The sequence below is a fragment of the Ailuropoda melanoleuca genome, chromosome 2, assembly GCF_002007445.2.
Source record: "Ailuropoda melanoleuca isolate Jingjing chromosome 2, ASM200744v2, whole genome shotgun sequence".
In the NCBI taxonomy this organism is placed as follows: Eukaryota; Metazoa; Chordata; class Mammalia; order Carnivora; family Ursidae; genus Ailuropoda; species Ailuropoda melanoleuca.
The window spans coordinates 190,483,578-190,505,063 of record NC_048219.1 but is presented as its reverse complement, the minus strand read 5'-3'; the positions used below and the strand labels follow the sequence as shown (position 1 = coordinate 190,505,063).

Here is a 21,486-nt window from a genome sequence, read left to right as displayed (position 1 = left end):
ACATTGTTATCTACTAGCAGAAGTATGTTTGGCTTTCTTGGGCTCCACAGAAGATGGAAATCACTGTATAAATACAAGCCTTTACTATTAGTAGACTAATGCAGCAAACAAGATACTGCCATCTTTCTACAACATCACTCATGTGTAATCAGCAGGGCCCATCCTGTTAAACACGACTTTATGATGATCTCTTGCCTCTCTACTATTCCCCAAAGAGTCAGGTCAAGTAAAACAGGGAACAGGATACTGGGATGGACCAGACCACCTGCCACCACCCTGCCTGTAGAGCCACCCCCCATCCCGCGACCCTCCGGTAGCCTTACCCATCGTGTCACATGCTTGGCTACTTGCAGTAATTGCTTCTGGACCTTCTGTCACATCTTTTGAGAAGCAGATAACACAGGAACACTTCTCATTTCCATATGCTGGTAGCTCTGCTCCTTGGCCAAAATTGTGATGTATGAAGACTTTCATTTACCCCGGGGATCCCCTTCTCTGTACCCTTCCTGATCTCCCCTTCTCTGCTTCTTCCTCTGAAATCTTCCATTGACCTCCCCATTGCTGGCCTTTCCTGTAAGTCTCCCTTTTCCCCTCCCTTGCCTTTTTCTCTTTATCAGCCTCTGTTTCTGTTTTTATTATTCTTTAAGTCATAATTACCTTGTCCATCATTGGGTAGTAGGCTGGAAGTAAGCTCTTCTGAGTCTTCCTCTCTATTCATTCGGAGAGTTTCTAGTTCACCAGATACTAAAGAGAAGCAAGCAAATTACAGCCCATGGATCCTGAGAAAGTGTTGAGGGAAGAGTTTCTGGTGCTTTTATGGTGCACCCTGATATTCTGAGCTAACACGAATTGCCTTCTGGGAAAAGACTACACCTGCTCCAATAATCACAACCTAGAGCTGCCAAAGCCATGCTTTTCCCATCTTTTGTACCTCATTCTTCTTCCTTGACTCCTACTTTTCTACCTGTAGCCCTAAGAATAAAGTAAAAAGATCTAACCCTTCCAGGAAAAACCAACTGTTCTTTGAAAATTGTAAAAAGTAATTACCAGAATGGGTTTTAAACTCATCCCAATTGGCCCATCACTGCTTACATCACTAACCACATTTAAAGCCAACCACTTCTGAAAATCGGCCAATCAGCCACAGCCACACTCCAGAAAGCCTATGTATATGACTAAATGATTACCTAGTTATACACTCCCTGGGTCTGAAAGTCTGCAGTTACTGAACTACAACCTTCCTAAAACTCTACCTAAAAGCAATCTCCTTTTTAAAAGAAACTATGTCCTATGAGTACCATACCTCCTTCCACCATGCACCTTGCTTAGCAAGCAATAAATCCCTCTTTTAGCTTCAGATATGGCATGATGGTCTATCCCTCCAAAATTGGATTTCCCACCAAGCCATCTTAAAGACTCTTGTTCAGCAATGTCCTGTAAGATCCTTGGGCCAACAGGTGTAAATCCACCACCTCTCGTGCCCAACTCAAATTGTCTTCCGGAGCAATCCATCTCAACAACGACTTGAGCTCGGAAATGTTTTATTGAGTTCTTATTTCTGAATTAATCTTGATACTTAAAGATGTATATGCAATTAGACACAAAGTAGTTAGACATCTTGGTTTGGAAGTGCAGCATTTAGCAAATATTCTGTAAATATTTTTATTCTTCTACTGTTTCATTTACTCTTAACTTTGGTCTATTTTTCCAAAGTTTTGTCTTATGTGTGTTTGTTTGCTCCTGATTTTCTTGTGCTTCTTGAATTTTAGAAGAAAGTTATCCAAAGCAAATAGATGGAGGCATAGACCTGGTAAGTCCCCTATGCAAAACTAACTAATGGATGTGGGTACATCAGACAGTAGTTAATTTGTGCAAAGATATTTGGTCACCCTTGGTCTTGAGTCCCTCCCCAAAACCTCTTGTCAATTTGGCACATAATCTGAGGTCAACTACTATCATGTAATCAATCATATGTTCCCATTGTAGTCTCTGCTCAGTGGATGAACCCACTTAGGACTGCATGTGGTGGCCTCATTGCTAGTTGTCGTGGGTGTCTTGGCCAAAGCTACAGTCTCTCACTGACAGAGCTCCACTTCCTCTTTGTACTCTCAGAATCATTCTTGCACTAATCTTAATAAATGGCAAAATTTCACCAAAGAGAATTTTGGGTTTTAAAGGGGAACTCTGGACATGTCAAAAGTAAACAGTGCCTTTGATAGTATTTCTATAAAAGAGAGAATGATGACCAAAAGTTCTCATGTCTCAACTGGTAATTGCTACTTTCAGACCATCATCTAACAGTTTCTTTTTTTTCTTTTAAAAAAAAATCCCTATATATCTAATAGGAAGGATCTATTCTGCGAACGAAACTACCAGATTAAGGGGCACCTGGCTGGCTCAGCCGGTTAAGCATCTGCCTTTGGCTCAGGTCATGATCTCAGGGTCCTGGGATCAAGCCCCATGTCATGCTTCCTGCTCAGCAGTGAGTCTGCTTCTCCTTCTCCCTCTGCCCCTGCCCCTTCCTGTGCTCTCTCTCACTCTCTCCAATAAATAAATAAAATCTTAAAAAAAAGAGAAAGAACCTACCAGATTAAATGTACTAAAGGAAGAATAACTTTAGAATTCCTAGAAAATTCTCCTACACATAATCAATTTATAATTGATCTGAACATTAGTATGTCTGCACTATGCATGATTCAAGATCTGGAGGCAATTGGCAAAGTTACGTATCTCTCACTTCTCTGTAGTGTTTAACCCAGTTACTATAACTCTTTTCTAAAGCCAGATTCTTTTCTTTAAACATTATACTCAGCTTTCTTTGATGTCTCATTTTATAAGAATAGCTTATATTATTTACTTGGGAAAGTCAATGGCTCACCTGGACTGTTACTTTCTAGAAATGTACTTAAGTCTCAATGTAGTAGGCATAACTTTCAATGTCCACTCAAGATTTCCTTCCCTGACCCCAGGGACTGTGAATATCATGAGATATTACCTCCATTTTTAGGTTATGCTATATGACAGAGTTGATGTTAAGAAAAAGAGATTATCAACATGAGAGAGAACCAATGCTGGTGAGGATGTGGAAAAAAGGAAGCCTTGGTGCACTCTTGGTAGGACTGTAGTGTGATACAGCCACTATGAAGAACAGTATGAGGGTTCCTCAAAAAACTAAAAATTAGAACCGCCGTATCATCCGACCATTCCACTTCTGGGTATATATCCGATAGAAACAAAATAAGTATATCAAGGAGATATCTGTGCCCCCATGTTCATTTCAGCATTGTCTACAATAGCGAAGACATGGAAGCAACCTATGTGTCCATCAACAGATGAATGGATAAGGAAGATGTGGTCGATAGATACACACATACACGATGGAATATTATTCATCCATTTAAAAAAGAGAGGGAAATCCTCCCATTGCCTCCCTTACCTGATCCACTTCCTGGTGATGAGCTCGAATCTTCCTGACGTTCTTCTTCATCACACATTTCTAAACAGGCGCTGCTACCTTCTGAACAGAACAAAATCCCTTAGTGGATCCAGCGTGTGACCAGTGGAGACCATAGCAGGAAAACCCACCCTGACGACCAAGGTGGCTCAAATATCTTCGAGGTGGGACTGTCCCTGCCCTGAGACCCTCCTGTCTTTGAGTTCACCTGACCTGGGAGTTAATATGGCTCATGTCACTATCACCAGAGGCTGAGAACGGTCCACCTACCTCCCTTCCCATACACCTAATTCTCTCTTTCTTTTTGATCCTTTTCACTTGGCTTTACACATTTCTTCTGTGTGTGGAAGTGAAGGGGAGCAGTGGAGGAGGGGAGAAGGGAGGGGAAATTTTCCTCCTTGTAGACAGGAAAACAAAGATCCAGTCAGTGAAGTGGGAATTGAAATCGTACTTACCTTCCCCGTCACATAGCAGTTGCCTGGGCACTTCCTCTGGTTCTTCTTCACCCGTCATTTGGGGAGCTTCAGGATTACAGGACCCTGAGGGGAAATAAGCAAATGAGCTGAGTCAGGATGTTCAGAGCATAGGTGAGCTGCCCTTTGGGAAAAGGGACATCTGCTCCAAGGACCCCACCTGAGATCCCACTGAGCCCTCCTTCCTCTGACTCTCCTGCTCTCTGCTTCTCCATCTCCTTCCCGCATATCTGCCTCCAGACATCTCTGCTTCTGCGCTAGGAGGATAGTTGTGCACCTTTGATTTTGTGGGCTCCACTCCCCTGACTTCTCCTATCTCTTTACTTTTTCCTCAGTGGTGATCTTAATCTTTTCTTTCCTGCTTATTCCTCCTAGCTCTGTTCTTCCAGGCCTCTCCAATCCCTAAAGCAGGGCCCACTCCTTCCATCACTGTCCCTTTTGATTTCTTCCCCTTCCTACTTGTATTCTTTATTTGTGAATTTGAAGTTTCTCTGCTTTAGGTTCTGTTCTGCTCCCCCTGGGAGCCCTAGATCTCTCTTTGGACTCTCCTTAAGTGTGACCACGTTGACCCCTGCTAGCCTCACACAGCCACTACCTGCGATGAGATGTTCAGGGCATGGGTCTCTGCTCTTCCTTCTACTTGATCTTAGGGAAAAACAAGCAATCTGTATTTCCCTGTCTTTCTCTAAGGAGGAATAAAAGCAGTTTCTCTAGCTAAGTCCTAAAGCTTTATGAGGAAATCTCACTTGCCAAAGTACTTTGAAAAGAAAAAAGCACAAAAGAATCCAATAACCTGATGACAAAAATGTGACAAAAACTATTAACAGGCTCAAGATCTTTCCTTCTGACAAGTAGATCTCAGCACCATGTTCCACTTGGAGCCTATCCAAGGTTATAACAATACAATAATAATATTAAGCACTAGATACATACTTAACTTTCCTTCTTTATAGAAAATAAGAAGTCGACAGGGGTTAAAATCACAATACTGAGTCCTTCCTATAAATAGACATAAAGAGTGTGAAGGAAAAAAGTATTTATCTACCACAATATGAAGAGGGAATACGTCTGTTCTAACAATAAGGGCCATGCTGTTCAACTCTGAATTCAGTTGCCTGGTATCCTGCCGCCCAGGGCTGGCAACCCCTGCCTTACCTCGCCCACATGCTGGTGGGGAGCTCAAGGCTTCCTGAGGCTCTTCTTTATCACTGGTCTCCCCGTAGGCATTTCTGTGCTCTGCAGAAAGGAACGAAACCCCCCAGTCATCTCGGCACACACCAGGGGAGATCATGGTGGGACCACTCATAGTGAAGACGTGGGATACTCAGCTATCTGCTAGGTGGGACTGTCCCTGTCCCAAACCATCTGGTCAATCTCTGGGCTCACCTGGCCTGCAGGTTGACTCACTCCTGTTGCCATCACCAGAGCCTGAGGACCATCCACCATCTTCCTCCTCTTGTGTATACCTAATTCTCTCTCTACTACACCCCCTTTCCCATTGTCCCTGCTCATTCCTTCTGTCTCTGCGCTTATCTCCTGCCGTCAGTGTCTCCAGGGGCTTCTCTTTGTTTGGATGTATTTCCGTCTCCTTTTCTTCTGACTCTTTTTCTCTTGCGCCCCTGACACTCTCTAGTGTGTTTTGCTTCCCCTGTCTCACTCAGTTTCTTCTTGCTCCCTTTCCTCTGTGTTAGGAGAGGCATCCTGAAAGTAGTACTGTAGAAACTGATCGGGGGATGGGATAAGGAGCAGGCTAGGTCAAGGCAGCATCGCCAAACACAGGGAAAAGTTATTATGTGGCCCACATGTGAAAGAAAAATCAGAATATTGCAATCACTGAAAATATTTACACTATCATGAGAGATGAGGCAGATGCAATAGACTGGTGCCCCATGGTGAATGGGAGACATAGAAAACCACAGGAAGGACTACTGATTTAATCCTAAGGCAAAAAAGAACACCAGGTTTATGTGGGAAAATGATATGATATGATTGACGTCTTGCAAATAATAATCATGCGGAAGTGGAGAAAATGGGTAGCACGGGAGCAAGAGGAAATTGTGCATTCGTGTTGCCTTTAACGAGGGAGCAACCCCTGGAGAAGGAGTTTCTAGTTTCAGAAGAAGCTGTTGGTTTCAATTTTGGAAGTGTCAGTTCCTGAAAGTCATCCAAATGGAGAGGATCCTGTGATAAATGCCTTCGGGTGCATAGACCGATAACCTTGGGAGACAGGTGTCCCTAGCAGGCATGCCCTTGAGAGTCATTCTGTTACCTGGGAGTAACTGAGACAGCTAGGGTGAGGGTTATTAGTCTCTGAGTATGTTCCAGGCACCACTCTCTACCTGGGGAGATTAAATCTGAAAACTTACTACCGAGATAGACCCCCTTCTGCTGGAAGATGCTCCTGTCTAGACTCGTACTTCTGTTTTACAAGATCCCAAATTCTCCCTTCCCTATACGGCACTTTCCATTCCTTATTGATTTTTAAATTATTTTGATATAACTCTTTCTCTACATAGTTTCCTTTATGCTTCCTTCCACATTATTATTATTTTGACATTTATTTGCCAAATTATTATATAATCTCTCTAATTTTCATCTCCATATCTCATTTCTTCATGAGCTCATGTTGTCTCTCACTTTCTCCTTTTCTATCTCTGTTTCTCTGAATAGTTCCTTCTGGTTGCCTTAAAATTTCCCTTACTTTATCTATTTTTCTCATTCTCACAGCTGCTTCCTCCCAAACTGACAGAAGTTCTTCCCTTTTCACATGGACCACGGCATCAGACAGCCTTCCCTTATCAGCTCTATGCTAACAATCTCCCAAGGGACCTTCTAAAGTGCAAACCTATCAATTATTCACAAAACTTATTTCCATATTGCTGGTACTACCAGAAGTAGGCTGAAAATGATCTTGTTGCCTCAGTTGCCATAACCGCTGGTATTTGGTTTTTATGGGCATTTAATAAAACCACCCAGGCCCTTCTGGTCTGGTGCCCCAGCCTACCTTTGCTATATCCTGTCTCCCTATGTTCTCCAGGCAGGAATCCCCTCTCCACTCAGGAGCTCTGCTCACCATTATTTTTAGTCTCTCTCACAGTTTTGAAAAAAGCAAAACAGAAAATGGACACAGTCTCACCTGTATGTATGTGAATATGAAGAATAGAATGGTAGGATGGGAGAAAGGCAAGATTTTTTTCCATGCTGATCGAAAACAAAGGTATATTGAGGGAGTTGGTAATTTAAATCAGAATTACCTTGTTTCTCTTCTGCTGGCAGGCTGGGCGTCTCCTCTAGTTCTCCTTCGTTAGACGTTGGGTTAGCTCCCTGATCACAGGTCGCTGCAGAGAAACAAGGACATGATGGACCATGAAGGGTGATGGGAGCAGACCTCAGCATGTCCATGCCCACCAGGATGGAAAAGCAAGCTGCCTGCTCCTTGCTGCCCCTGGGAGCCACACTGTCTTGTTCTGCTTTCCGCCATCTTGTTACACATCCTCTGTCCACTTCTCACCATCCCACCTGCATTTCTGCCTCACACATCTCTGTTTCCTAGCTGTGCTTCTCTTCCATTGTCTGGGCTTCTCTTGTTTTCTCTTGTTTTTAGGCCTTAGTTTTGTTTTTGTTTTTCAGTGTAATGTACCTATTTTCTAATGTCTAGCTTTCTTACTCTAGGTGTCTTCAAGCCCTAGTGGTTGAGTACATTCCCACGCTTTCTGTCAGTATTTTCCTTTCTCTCGCCACCAACATTAGTTTTTCCCTTATTTTTTTTTAACTCAAGAAAACTTTTTATTTTTTTAAGGTGAAACAAGCCCAACAGCAAAAACACTAGAAACAATTCCCCTATACTAAGGTGGGAGACTGATGACCACATTCTGTTAGAGCAGAAGGGGCTGTTATAAGTACTCTTCTGTCCACACGCTCTTGAGAATGTTGTCAAACAGTTGAAACATCTGCAAACACATGCCCAGTTTTTCTTTTTTCTTTTTTTAAAATTTTTATTTAAATTCAAATTAATTGGGGCGCCTCAGTGGCTCAGTTGTTAAGCGTCTGCCTTTGGCTCAGGGCGTGATCCCAGCATTCTGGGATCGAGCCCCGCATCAGGCTCCTCCGCTGGGAGCCTGCTTCTTCCTTTCCCACTCCCCTTGCCTGTGTTCCCTCTCTCACTGGCTGTCTTTCTTTCTGTCAAATAAATAAATAAAATCTTTAAAAATAAATAAATAAAATAAATTCAGATTAATTAATATACACCGTATTATTAGCTTCAGGGTAGAATTTAGTGATTTATCAGTTGCATGTAACACCCAGTGCTCATTACTTCAAGTGCCCTCCTTAATGCCCACCACATAGTTAGACATTTCTCCAAAGAAGACATACAAATGGCCAACAGACTCATGAACAATGCTCAACATCACTTGGCATCGGGGAACACAAATCAAAACCATGAGGTGCCACCTCACAGCAGTTAGAACGGCTAAAATTAATGAACAACTTAGTTTTTCTTTTTTTTTTTTTTTTTTAAAGATTTTATTATTTATTCGACAGAGATAGAGACAGCCAGCGAGAGAGGGAACACAAGCAGGGGGAGTGGGAGAGGAAGAAGCAGGCTCATAGCAGAGGAGCCAGACGTGGGGCTCGATCCCATAACGCCGGGATCACGCCCTGAGCCGAAGGCAGACGCTTAACCGCTGTGCCACCCAGGCGCCCCTAGTTTTTCTCTTAATGAAGGTCTTACGTTGGACCCAGGTGCACTTCTTTGGGAATGTGTGGGACTCTTGGGGCTTCCTGTTTGTGTTCTGACCACAGGACCCCACCCTGACTGTCAGGTGGCTTCACACAACGGTTGCCTCAATGACACATCCACTGCTGCCCACTCTGCCTTTTCTGCTTTGCCCTTGCAAAAACAGCCTGCATGCCTTTCTCTTCTTTGTTTCCCCATCCACAAAACAGAGGTTACAGCAGTTTGCATGCCTGTGTCTTAAGGTTTTGCAAAGATAAAAGGAAGTCTCCCACAACGATGGAGACTGTCAGAAACCTTGCACACCTTGATTCCCAAACGTTGTTCTCTTTCTCATTTTCACGCTTCCCATGTGTGTCTGCCTCTTCCATTTCTACCTCTGTATCTCGCTCTTGGGATCTTGGCACTCTTCTTTGTCTTGATTTGTTTCTTTCCCCACGTCTGTTCCCACCACCCTTCTTTCCACTCATGCTTCCCTGCTGCTGTGCTTTATTTCTTCTCCCCAACTCTTAGCTTGTTTTCTAGGGGTCAGAAAAGGCATCTCTGAGATGGTATCTAATGTCCACATGCCTTCACCAGATTAGTGAGCAAGTGGGCAAGAAAACTGTCCAAGCACAGGGCCAAGCATGTTCCAAAGCTCAGGTGAGAAAGAGGAATCAGATAATTAAAATTACTGAACAAGTTTTATACAAATTTTTGAAGTAATTGCAGGACAGACATGGGGCTGGAGCCATGGAGAGGAAAGTGGATTTAATCCTTCTGACAACAAGAAGTTATCAACTTAATGTAGGAAAGTAGGATAAACCAACCTGCATTTTCAGAGTCCTCTAGTTGACCTGAAGAGATTGAGTGTGATGGGAACATGACTGGGGGGAAGATATGAGACTGGAGGCTGTTGCTGTGGTTCCAGAGAGAAGAGACATCTGACCAGAGTGTTCATGTTGGGTATGGAGAGGAATGGACGGGCAAGAGACAAGTTCGAGGTATAGCTGACTAGTCTGTATGACTGATGGGCTCTGTGAGTTGAGGGAGGGGGAGGAGTCCCTGATGACCCCAAAATTTCTGCCTGAGGAATGGAACAATTGTGTTCTGTCCTGAGATAGGGAACACCGGGAAAGGAGCAGATCTGGTGTCAAGAAACATGGTATGTGCAATTGTGGATATCTTGTATTGAGGTTCCTGAAAAACATCTAAATGAGATGTCCTTCAGGTCCCCTGCACAGCAGCATTCAGACCCTCAGATGAATGAGGTTAGAAGACAAGTCTGGGCCAGACAGGTGTTTGGGGATCATAAGTTACAGAAGGGAGCAGACAAGGATGCCTGGGGGGAGGACCACTGCCTCTGAGAATATTACAGGTGCCATGTTGATAACTGGGGACACCATAACTTGAAAACCCATGGCTAACATGTTCCACCCCTACTGGCAGTCTTGTTTCCAATGAACAACTCTTCTCTCAATTCCTACAGTGTCCCAAACTGTCTTCTCTATCCCTCGTACAGTATTTACCTCTGCTGAATTTTCACTCATCTCCTTTTTCTCGATGTATAACTTCTGTGCCCCTCCCCCACCCTTTCTTTTTCTTAATGCCCCCCGCCCCGCCAACACTGCCCTGCAGTTCTCTCTTACCACCATGTTCTCTACCTGTCTAAGATGACGGAGCTTATCTCCTTTCTTCCATGGTGTTGATTTCCCTGCTTCTATCTGTTCTCTCTAGTTCTTAACTTTCTGTTTCTAATTTTTCAACCTAAGAATTAAAACTCAAAATTTAAATTTCAGACTTTCTGCATATTTCATCCGCGTCCATATTCCTTTTCCCATATCACCAATGTTCTGGACTGTGGTCATTGGCAAATGATCAAGGATCCTTCCCTTTGCCAGGTCCGTTTCAAAACTCTTTCACATGAGTTCTCTGTGCTGCAATTATACCCATTATGCCCATGTTCCTGGCACAACCTTAGGGAAAATAGGTAGGAAATGATCTCCCCTCCCTGACAACATGGTTATATTTAGACTTCATGTCTATTTAAGTAGAATTGTCAATCACTTTGGTCTCTCTTCATTTCATGACTCCATCTATATTTTTCATTCTCCCTTTCTTTGTCTATGTTCTATACCCAGGGAAACCCCAACCAGTCTGAGATCATCCTTCACTGCTTGTGTCTCTCAAGGGAAGCAATCAAATTCTGGGCATAGTTTGTCTATGTGAATATGTGAGGATAGATGGATGGATGGATGGATGGATGGATGGAAGGGGAATAGGGAAGGGATGAAAGAAGGTGTCCCTCCATATTGATAGGAAAGTAAAGCTTTAATTAGATTACAGGTCATTTAAATCCTAATTACCTTCTCCATCATAAGGTAGTAATCTGGGCATTTTTTCTGATTCTCCTCCTTCATCCTTTTGTAGAGCTACACGTTCACAGGACACTGAAGAAGAAACATGAACATGATAGACAGTTGGCCTGGACTCTGCCTGGATGTGGCCAATGCTCAGAGAGCATTGGAGATTGATGTTCAGAGTGCAGGAGAACTGCTCCACAGGGAGAAAAGTATGTTGGTACCCACTGAAGTTGCTCGCCTTTTTTAGCACCTTGTTAGGTCCCCATCCCCTTCTCTCTCCTTCCCTCTTCTCCCCCGACCCTGTCTCCACACGTTGCTGCTCCTGCACCATGAAGCTGTGGATCTCTTCGACTATGACTTGCTCTCCCTGACTTCTGCCATCTGCTTGCATTTCTGTCTTTTTGCTCCTCCATGAAGTTCTTCATCTCTTTGCTCCATTATCTCCCTATTTATTCTCTTATCTCACTTCCTCTGTCTCTGCTATATGTAATACTTCATTAATCCTATGCAATCCCTGGGAAGTAAGTTTAAGATTATCTCTCCCCTCCCAGACCCCACCCTGGTAGTGTTTAGAGTCCATATACATTTAGATAAAATTGGGCCTACTTAGCCAACTCTATTGGTGCCCCCAGTCTACATTCTTATTATTTTGTGCCCTTCAGTTCTTCACCCTAGAGCTTCCATTAAGGTGCTTAGCCTCCTTTCCCCCCTGCCTCCCACACACCGGAGGAAAGCAACCAGAGGCTGAGTCAAAGTGTGTATTTGTGTTTGGGAGTGAAGGAAGTGTCCCTTGCATACAGACAGACACACAAATTTAATGAAGTCACTGGTCATTTAAATCATAATTACCTCCCCCATCGCCTGGTAGCAGTTCAGGTATCTCTTTCAAATTGCTTCCATTCGTCCTTTGGAGACCTTTGTGCTCACAGGAAACTGAAGGGAAATGCAGAAATGACCAACTAGACATGACGATGAGGGAACAGACCTCGGGAACGTCATGCTGAATTCTGGTGTTCAGCACTCAAATGAGCTTCTCCTTGGGAAAAAGGACCTTGCCTAAGACCTACCAGAGCCTTGCTCTGCCTCTTCTTCTCCTGTGATCTTTCACACACCTCCTTTCTCCTTCTCATTGTTCTGTCACCACACACTGTCTCCTCTATACCATGAAAGACTGGACATCTCCACAAATCCCTGGGTTTCCCTCTTGGGCTTTTTCTTCTTCATGGCTCTTCCTGCTCTCTTGGCAGTTTTCCTACTTGTGGCTCAATTTTTCTTTCTAGATCTCTTGCATTTCACATGGTAAGTCCCAGTTCCACCAGCTCTTTCTGGCTTTCCTTGGTTTTACTACCAAAATGTATTTGTTGGATGAGGGCCCTCTTGCACTGGGCCCTGATCCACTTGCCTGGGTATCTGAACATTTCCTGGGTTCCCCCTGTGTGAACTCTGTCCGGGTGACCCTGGCCACCCTGACCATCTGCCATCCCGACGGCGCCCCACTTGTCTAACTACTTTGACCTGGTAAAAGACCCTTATACACTGCAGTGTTTCTATTTCTTTATCTATAAAAGAGGAAGAAGCAACAGTTTGCATAAGTTTGTGGAGGTGAAATGACATCTTATTTGCAAAATTCTTTGAAAAGTCACAGTAACATAATAAAAACTATTTGACAAAAATCATAATTTAGAGTGTAGAGCAGTTGATCTGAAGGATCGTGTTTCTCTTGAGCTTTTTCCAAAATTAGGCACAAAATAATAACATTATCAATACATAGGATAATGCTTAGTTTTTATTCTCTGGAGAAGCTAAAGTGTTGGGGGGTAAAAATCCAAGTCTTTACTATGAATAAGTCTGAAAGGCATCCCCCCTCTTCAGTGTATCTCTCCCCGAATGTGCACTTGGGAATTCATGGGATACCAGAACACAGTGGATCTTTTCATGGAGGAGTGCGCTCACGGTAAAATGCATCAGGAAACACCAGCTTGAAATTCAGCAGCCTGATACCCTGCAGCCCAGCACTGGCAACCTCCCCCCTTCTTTGCTGGGCCCACATGTTGGTGGGGAGCCCAAGGTTTCCTGGGGCTCTTCTTCCTCACGGTCTCCCAACAGGCCTTGCTATCCTCAGCAGAAAGGAGTGAAATCTCACAGACATCTCAATTTATGACCAAGGAAAAAATCACAGCAAGAAAGTAAGAAAAACCAAGAAAGCTTGAGAAACGGGAATGTCCCGTTCCACAAAACAACTGACCTGAGGTTATGTCCACTTCAGCAGCTTTCACTAGAGGCTGACAGTAATTCACCCATCCTGGGAAAATCTTCCTCTTCTTACTTGCACATCACTCTTTTTCTTTTCTTCCCTTTTCTGTTTGATTCTGTAAATCTAATCACTCCCTGCCTCAGTTTCTGCGGCTGTCTCCCGGAGCCTCTCTTTCTCTTGGTGTATTTCTCTCTTGTTCTCTGTTCCTGCGACTTTCCCCCTCGTTTTCCCTGATACTGCGCTTCCTCTCCTCTCCTTTGTCTCTCAGTTGTTCCTGTCTAGCTTTCTCTAAAGAAAGGCCTCCCCGAGGTGGTTTGTGTTAAATAGGATTGAACCAGAATGGAGGAAGGTAAGCGGAGGGCAGGGGAACAGAAAGACAGTTCTAAATAAGGCACATGAAAAGACTCAGATGTGAAGGAGATAATTAAAAATTAAAATCACTGGGGAAGAAAGTTTCTTCTATGTTGAAGTAATAGTGTAGCAGGCAGGTGATGAGGCTGGGGAAGTAGGCAGGTGGCTTGTTGTGGGGGCCGTCCTAGACTCCACTGAAGGAAACTTCTATTTAATCCTTGGGGTATTAAGAAGTAGGAAATACTTCTTATTATTCCTAAGTAGGAAAATAATGGAATCTAATTTTTATTTTCAAATGTTCCCTCTAGTCGAAGTGCAAATAATGCACTTAATGGGACTAAGTTTGGAGGGAGGAGGAGGCAGAAGGCCTCTGAGAACCACAACAGTGACAGAGACGTGGGTTAGAGACTCGGCTCTGGGGATGGGCCAGATGGACAGGTGGGAGATATTCTGAAGGAGAAATGACCATGTTGGAGGAATGACAGGCATGTAATCAAGGGCCAGAGGAGTCATGGGCAACTGCTAGGTTTCCAACTTGAAAAAAACACGGGTGAACAGTGATCTATCATCGAGGGAAAGAGCACTGAGGAATTAGATCTAGCTCGAACGAGGAATGAGCAATGCTCTCAGATCCGCGTGTGCCAACGTTAAGGCTCTTGAAAGAATTCCAGTGCGGTATCTATCTGACCCCTGGCCTTCGGGTCCATGGATAAATGAGCTCTGAAGATGATCTGGGGTGGAGATTTGGCCTTGGGGATCATTGGAATATTCAGGGAGAGGCCCATTGCGAACTGACATTTTGTAAGGGCCACTTTGATAACTAGGGACAGTTTCATCTGGAAACTCACAGCTAATGTTTTCAGCCCTTGTGCCCAAAGCTGCTTCTATCCAGTGCTCTGGCCCCAAACCTGCGGGTTCCTCTCCCCTTTGTCCCCGTTTACCCTTCTCCTAGTTTCCATCTATTCTGTTTCTCTCCGTAGGTGCCTTTATACCTCCCAGCTTTCCCCACGTCCTAGTATTTATTTTCCACTCCACATTGCTCTTTCCATATATTTTTCTCTCAATTTTGACCTCTGATCCTTGAGCCATTTTTCAGTTTATCTCTTCTTTGCTATGTCTCCCACTTCTTCCCTGTCCCTCGCTGCTTCTTCCACTTTACCTTGACTTTCTGTCTCTCTCTGCTCTGGCGTCCCCCTGATTCCCTTCTCACCGTCTCCAGCACTCGGGGCTTTGACTACAGTACCAGGGACCTCCCACGGGCCAGCTCCTGAGGGACAGTCTCCAGCATGGATGCACATGGCATGCTACCTCCAAATTCCTTTCCATCGGTCTCTGAAGTTAACTGAAAATTATCCTCCTTCCCTACCCTTGAGGGTAGGAGTTTATGTTCCTTTCGGAAAATTGGATCCGTCTGTGTGATTTGTCCTGTATCACCCCTAGCTACCCTTTCCTCTTTCTCTTTCTATACTCTCCATCCACGAGTACTCTCTCTACTGAGGAGCTCAGATTCCTTTTCTCATAGTCTCTGTCACATCTGCGGGCAGGTAAGGGCAGATGGAAGGAAGGACTAGCAGAGGCCTGGGATCAGAGACAAAATGCAGGCTTCGCTCCGCAAAGACAAGAAAACAAAGATTTAATACAGAACTGTAAGTTGAATGATAGTTACCTTGTCCTTCATAAGGCGGTAAGCTGGGTGTCTCTTCTAGTGCTCTGACATTATTCGCTTGGAGAAGTGAGTTTTCACAGGACCCTGCAAAGGGGACAAGAAAATGGCAGGACTTAGACAGTGACCAGAGGAGAGACCTCTGTGCGCTGAAGCTGAACTCTGATGTTCAAGCTCCAAGAACCCCACCTGGGGCTCACCAAATCCTCGCTCACCTCTTTCTCATTGTGATGCACCTAACTGGAACGTAAAACAGCTGTGTCCCCAACACAGCAGTGGCGCTTACTAGCCATTTTCGACACCTGGAACATTTCCACCACGCCAGAGAGTTCCCATGTGCTGATTTCAAGTCTGTTTCCGCCCACCGTAAGTGACCACTCTTCTGATGTTTATCACCATTAGCTAAGTCCTTCCTTTCTGGAACTGTCCTCGTCTGTCCTGACACTCACGTAAATAGGGTCACACAGCATGTACGATTGTGACTGGCTTCTTTTGCTCAGCGTACGTCGGACTCTTGAACGGCACTCACAACAAGCTTATTTTAGATATATAGATTTATAGATATAGAGATTGATAGTTTCAGTTTATACACCGGAACGCAGAAATTAAGTAAGTTGCCCAAGTAAGCAAGAGGTAGAGCCAGAGGCGAAGCCCAGCAGTGGGGCCTCAGCGTGTTTGCCCGTAACCGCTGGGTAGAAGGGTGTTTGGGTCCTAGGCCGGTCACGTGACCTTGCACAAACCTCAACTCTCCTTGTGTCTCCGTTTCTTCCCCTGGAAAGTGGGAATAACAAAACCCTTATAATAGTGTTGGAATGAGGAGTACTTGTAAAGGGATATCTGGGTTACAGTAACTTACCAAGAAATCATAATTTTCGGTATTAATGCTGTAGTTTTATAATTTAATGATCAGTTATTAGTAATAATATGAACAAAAGGAGACTGAAAAGCTGGAAAAGGTGGCTATTGGTTACAAGAGTACATAGTTCACATGTGAGCAATAAACAAGTTGCTTCACAGGAAGGGCTGACCTTACACCTAGCGGTCTGAGAAAGGTTGGTGTTGCTTCAGTTGTCACTGTTAAGTGATTATTGCCCTTTATTCTGTTCTCGCCCTTATGCTCTTGTCCATTTTCCTCTCTCTCTTTTTTTTAAGTAGTCTCCATGCCCAGCTCCGGGCATGGAGCCCAACATGGGGCTGGAACTCAGGACCCTGAGATCAAGACCTGAGCTGAGATCAAGAGCCAGACGCTTAACCGACTGAGCCCCCCTGGCGCCCCTCTCTTTCTTTTCTACACAGCATCACTCCTTCCATGTTCTCTCCTGCACATGGGGAGATTATTACTCTCTCTCCCTCTCTTTTCTTTTATTATGGGAAGCATTTACAGCAGTTCCTTCTTGGCTTTCTCTTTGGGTCTGCCACCTGGTGCCAAAACTTACCCCTTCCCAGGTCCACTGAAATCCTAACTCACAATTACCACTGTCAGCTCTTCCCCTTAATTGTGCCTCATGGTCACAGTAAGATCTGCTCTTGTGGGTTCCTGTTCTATCTTCTGAGTAGTCCGATCTGCCTGGCAACATTTTTGGATTCCACACCTGGGTGGTTAGTTAGGATCCCATACAAGCCACCACTGGCCTGGCTCGCCCCCTTCCCTACCATCTCCTTCTGCATCCCTCCCCAGGGGGCACGCTCCACCCAGGAACTTGGCCCCCTGATCTCTGCTAGCTATTCCTCTCAGCAGATGAGAGAACAAGTCTCTATGGAGTCATAAGTACCTAGCTCGTGGTGTATTTGGAAGTGGAACATCTCCTTTGTCTCATCTTCATCAACGGCTCCAAAATGGAAGTTGTCATAAATCACTGGGAAGAGGAAGGAAAGGCAGTTAGAGACATCTGGCAGTGACCAGGAACTTCCTCTCACAACTTCACATCTGGCTCACCCCTGACTCCGGCAGTTCAGTGGGAGCCTTCCAGCCCACAGGGAACCCTGGGCTTCAGCAGGTCTCATAGGACCAGAGACTGATGCTGCTGTACATCTCAGAAGGTTAAAGAAAGTGTGGGCGTGGGGAAGTTGTGAGTAGTTCAATGAACTATTTAAAATAATGAAAGCTAATTTAAAATAAATAATATATATGGAATGTACTTTGTAAATTCTGCATGCAACTAGGAATAGAGAAGAAGCAATGGGATTTCATCAGGAGAAAAGTAATGTTTACAGAGAAATAGACCTATATATAAAAAAAGAGCCCCAACATCTTTTAAGGATGGAGGTTTTAAAAGAAAGAAACAAAGAAGCAAAGAAGCAAGAGAGAGAGAAAAAAGAGAAAAAGAAAGAAAGAGAGAGAGAGAAAAAGGAAAGAAAGAAAGAAAGAAAGAAAGAAAGAAAGAAAGAAAGAAAAGAAGGAGGTACGGAAGGGGGGGAAGGGAGGGAAGGAGGGAGGGAGGAAAAGGATCTTAGGTCAGGGAAGGAAGATGATCTGGTTACAGAGAAACCTGACAGTGAAGAGGAACTAACATTTCCCTGTGGGGGCATGGGTGGGAGAGATACAGGACACAACAACAAAAAGACATTCTGTAAGGCACAAACAAGAAGCAAATACCATTTGAAAGACACAACTGATGATTATCACAGCTGTACCAGGGACCCAGGAAGTGGTAAAAAGAAGTACAGGAAAGCAGCCCAGGGCACCCTGCTTCACAGCTGCGTTTCAAGGTAACTCAACCAAAGATGGACTCAAAAAACATGAGAAAAAAAGTCCAAGAAATAGAGAAAGACACTGGCCCAGAAAGACAGACGACAAGAGCACACCTGCTGGAGGCAGCACCCACTGAAGGGTGGGGTGGGGTGGTGGGGTGGGGTGGGTGAAGGTAGAAAGGCTCTATTGGCACAAGAGATGCTCCTGCCTTCCCCAGGACACGTTGACGTCTTGTCCAGGCAAACTCTGGAGGAGGACATGGGGAAAAATGCTGTGTGAGTCAGAGGTCTTGGGAACACAGGGGGCGCCCCAAGTGCATGTGTCTCTGTGCAGGTTGTACGACCTTCCTACCAGCTTCCTGGCTTTGGACCGCTGACCCGTGGCTCCCTTGGACACCAGGGTCTAGGAAGTGCCAGCAGCGACTTCCTGGTGGGTGTGGGGGGGGTGTGAGGGGGTGTGATGAGCCTCAGCATCGGGAGCCCCAGAAACTAACACGTGTGATGTGGGTGCTGGGGTCTAAGGAAGGGGATCCACACAGTCCATGGAGAGGGTTAGAGCCTCTGAGATGAAGGCAGTAACAATAACTGCCATTCCTTCATACCCATGACCTTGGGCCATCCTGGTTCCACATACAATATTGACTTAAAATGTATGATTGGTATTTGATTTACTTTATTCCTTTTTCTGGCTTGGATATATCATAGCGTGGAAATATTATAGCTTTTCTTTTAATCAAGGTATGGTTTTCACAAATCAGCACATCCCATTCTTTAAGTTGACTTCTTTTACTTTTTCTCTGCTTAAAAATCCTTCATTATCTCCTGATTTCCCAAATACTAAACTTCAAATTTCCTGTCCCTGGGTGTCAGACCCTCAAAAATCCCCATCAACTTCCCTTCCCAGAATTAGCTTCCAAACACTCCCTCCCAGGCTGTGTTTTTAGCCACACTCTTCTGCCGCTCCCCCAGTCCTCTCTAGTGAGTTCTCTACTGTTTGTCTGGAGAAGTAAATTGGCACACAACTGCACCAAATGACATATTGTCTAAGACAGAGAAAATCTTTTACTCTTTGAACATGGCTACAGGTAACAGAGAGACTTCCTCCCCTTTCCTACAAAAGCACATAATTCATGCCTTCCCCCCAAAAAAAGTAGAGACTCAAATCCTACATTTCTCAGCCCCAAGTTCAGGTCCTGGCCAAGCAATCACGTGTGGGGTTACTCGGCTAAACGTCTGTCACCCCCACTAGTTGTAAGTTCCATGAGGACACGGGGTCAAGTGCATTGTCTTCACCACCGTATTCTGTCTGCCTGCTGTGAAGCCGTCACTCAATAAAATGACTGCAAACATTAATAACGACTGAATGAATGAATCGGTGAATGAGATGGATTTGAATCCCCCAAAGTTGTTGAAAACTATAATTACCATTCTGGAAGCTTCTGCAAATCGCAAGTAAGTCAGGATAGGCCTTCAGGTTAAGATTGCTGAACAGCGCGTCCAGAACAGTCTTGTCAAATGTCTTCTCTAGTTCACTGAGCACATCATAGACCACTCTTTCCACCGGGACCTCATTTCTACAAGCTTCTTGAAAATGCTTAAAAATATTGAACGGAGAATCGTGTAAGCTATGGATTTACAGATTATAGAAGACGCAGATCATAACCCAAACCTTCTGTTCTCTTGTGGAATGTGAGGATGTCGCACATGTTTGGAGGATTTCTTAAGTATCCTCCGTCTCAGAAATGGACTCTTATTTGAACCTCTCTGACATTGTTGCACACTTGAGAAAGGAATTTTGAAGAATAAAGGTGGCTTCAAAGTCGAATGATTGTGTGGGCTTTAAGAGCCTGGCCAGGATGCTTCAAGAATGGCCCTGACTGGTAATGAGAGGCCATTCTGTTGACCGGACAGTAACCACTGCCCTCCCCTCAGGACTGACCTGGGCAGAAAGGCTCCAGGAAGTCAGGTGACCACTCTCCCCTGCTATGAACATGGCCAAAGGGAAAAAAAAAATTCGTAAAGACAGGGGCATCTGGGTGGCTCAGATAGTTAAGCATCTGCCTTCAGCTCAGGTTATGATCTCAGGGTCCTGGGATCGAGTCCTATATCGGATTCCCCACTCAGTGGGGAGCCTGCTTCTCCCTCTCCCTCTACTGTTCCCCCATTCCCCCTGCTTGTGCTCTCTCAGTCTCTCTGTCAAATAAATAAATAAATAAAATCCTTAAAAAAAAAAAAGAAAATTCATAAAGACAAAGAGAAGGCTTGTCCTCAGTGTCTCCAGGAAGACTCATCATTAATCTTCGCCTGTGTTCTAGAAATGCCTAAAGAGCAAGAAATGATTTGGACAGAGAGTAGCAAGCATTTGCTTCCAGATTTATCTTGACGTGACCCAACTTGCCTGTGAGTTTCAATCATCTCTGGTTCAAGTGTGTCAAATAAGAGGGCTTTGTAATGAAACGTTGCCCAGTTCATTTATTTGCTTTTAGTTACTGTTACCTGACTGTATAAATATATCTAAGAGGCACTGTAGCTAGGTAGCATCCTCAGTCCCAACCCAGCTACATCTGTACCACCATGTCCTTCCCCCCAGAAGGAATGTTTTCTGTGATTCTGTTTCTCCTGTCACCTCCTAACTTAGAGGATGGTGGTGGTCCCCACCCACAGAAGGCCCTTGGGCCTGTTCATTGCACTCTGCAGTCTGGCATAACACTGGTGGAGCTGGGTATCATAAGGAAAGTCTCCCCACTTACTTGATACTTGTGCTCAGGGATAAAGTCACGGTCTCGGAGGCCCATAAGGAAAGGAAATGGCTTATTTATTGCACTTGCGATCTCCACCTTATTCTCTTTGAAGAGCCTAAAAATAAACTCATAGAACACCTGCTCCTCTGGGGTTTGGTCTTCTGGGTTCTGGTTCCTTGTGAACATCCTGAGGAACAAAGACACAATATGAAAACATGACATTGAGTTTCCAAGAGGCCCATGGTGAGGGGAAGATTTTAGACATGAAAGATAGTCAAGGGATAGCGAACACGTATCCAATAGTGTTCTTGCAGAAGGACCAGAATAAATGGAATTTATTTACTGAGAGAGTAATCAAGGGTGCAGTAGAAGAAGACACTTAGTTTCAGAAAGACTCGTACACAGCAGTGAAAGTGTTCACCCTGTGGTCATCAAAACTACTGAGAAAGACTTCTACCGGAACCTTCTAGGGAAAACATTGAATTTAAAGGTGTTAACATCTTTACAGGAATTGATATGATACTGTGATAGTGAAATTTATGTGTCAACTTGAAGGGGGTTTGGGATGAGATTAACATTTAAATTGGTGGACTTCGAGTAAGCAGGCCTTCCATCATGTGGGTGGGCCTCATCCAATCAGTCGAAGGCCCAAATAGAACAAAAAGACTGACCTCTTCACGTAGGAAGAAATTCACAAATAGACCACTTTCAGATTGGAACTGTACCATCATCTCTGCTGGGGTTCCAGCCTGCCAGCCCACATGGCAGATTTTAGAACTGCC

At 44.5% G+C, this 21,486-nt stretch overlaps 1 protein-coding gene across 14 annotated transcripts in view; it reads right to left on the bottom strand.

The window, feature by feature from the left end:
• The window catches only part of LOC100464061 (nuclear body protein SP140-like protein), a 62,581-nt gene that overhangs the window by 29,360 nt on the left and 11,735 nt on the right, over positions 1 to 21,486 (bottom strand). For 8 of the 14 annotated variants that reach the window (XM_019797743.2, XM_019797744.2, XM_034655357.1 and 5 more), the window contains 12 exons: positions 20,714 to 20,891; positions 19,389 to 19,557; positions 17,045 to 17,128; positions 15,276 to 15,359; positions 11,854 to 11,937; positions 11,008 to 11,091; positions 7,182 to 7,265; positions 5,083 to 5,163; positions 3,910 to 3,993; positions 3,437 to 3,517; positions 658 to 744; positions 324 to 440 (listed from right to left, as the gene is read on the bottom strand). In XM_019797743.2, coding sequence (XP_019653302.1) covers positions 324 to 440; positions 658 to 744; positions 3,437 to 3,517; positions 3,910 to 3,993; positions 5,083 to 5,163; positions 7,182 to 7,265; positions 11,008 to 11,091; positions 11,854 to 11,937; positions 15,276 to 15,359; positions 17,045 to 17,128; positions 19,389 to 19,557; positions 20,714 to 20,890 — 1,216 coding nt within the window. In that variant the 5' untranslated portion in view covers position 20,891. The remainder of the gene's footprint in view (positions 1 to 323; positions 441 to 657; positions 745 to 3,436; positions 3,518 to 3,909; positions 3,994 to 5,082; positions 5,164 to 7,181; positions 7,266 to 11,007; positions 11,092 to 11,853; positions 11,938 to 15,275; positions 15,360 to 17,044; positions 17,129 to 19,388; positions 19,558 to 20,713; positions 20,892 to 21,486) is intronic. The other 6 variants (XM_019797740.2, XM_019797741.2, XM_019797746.2 and 3 more) reach the window with 6 other exon arrangements.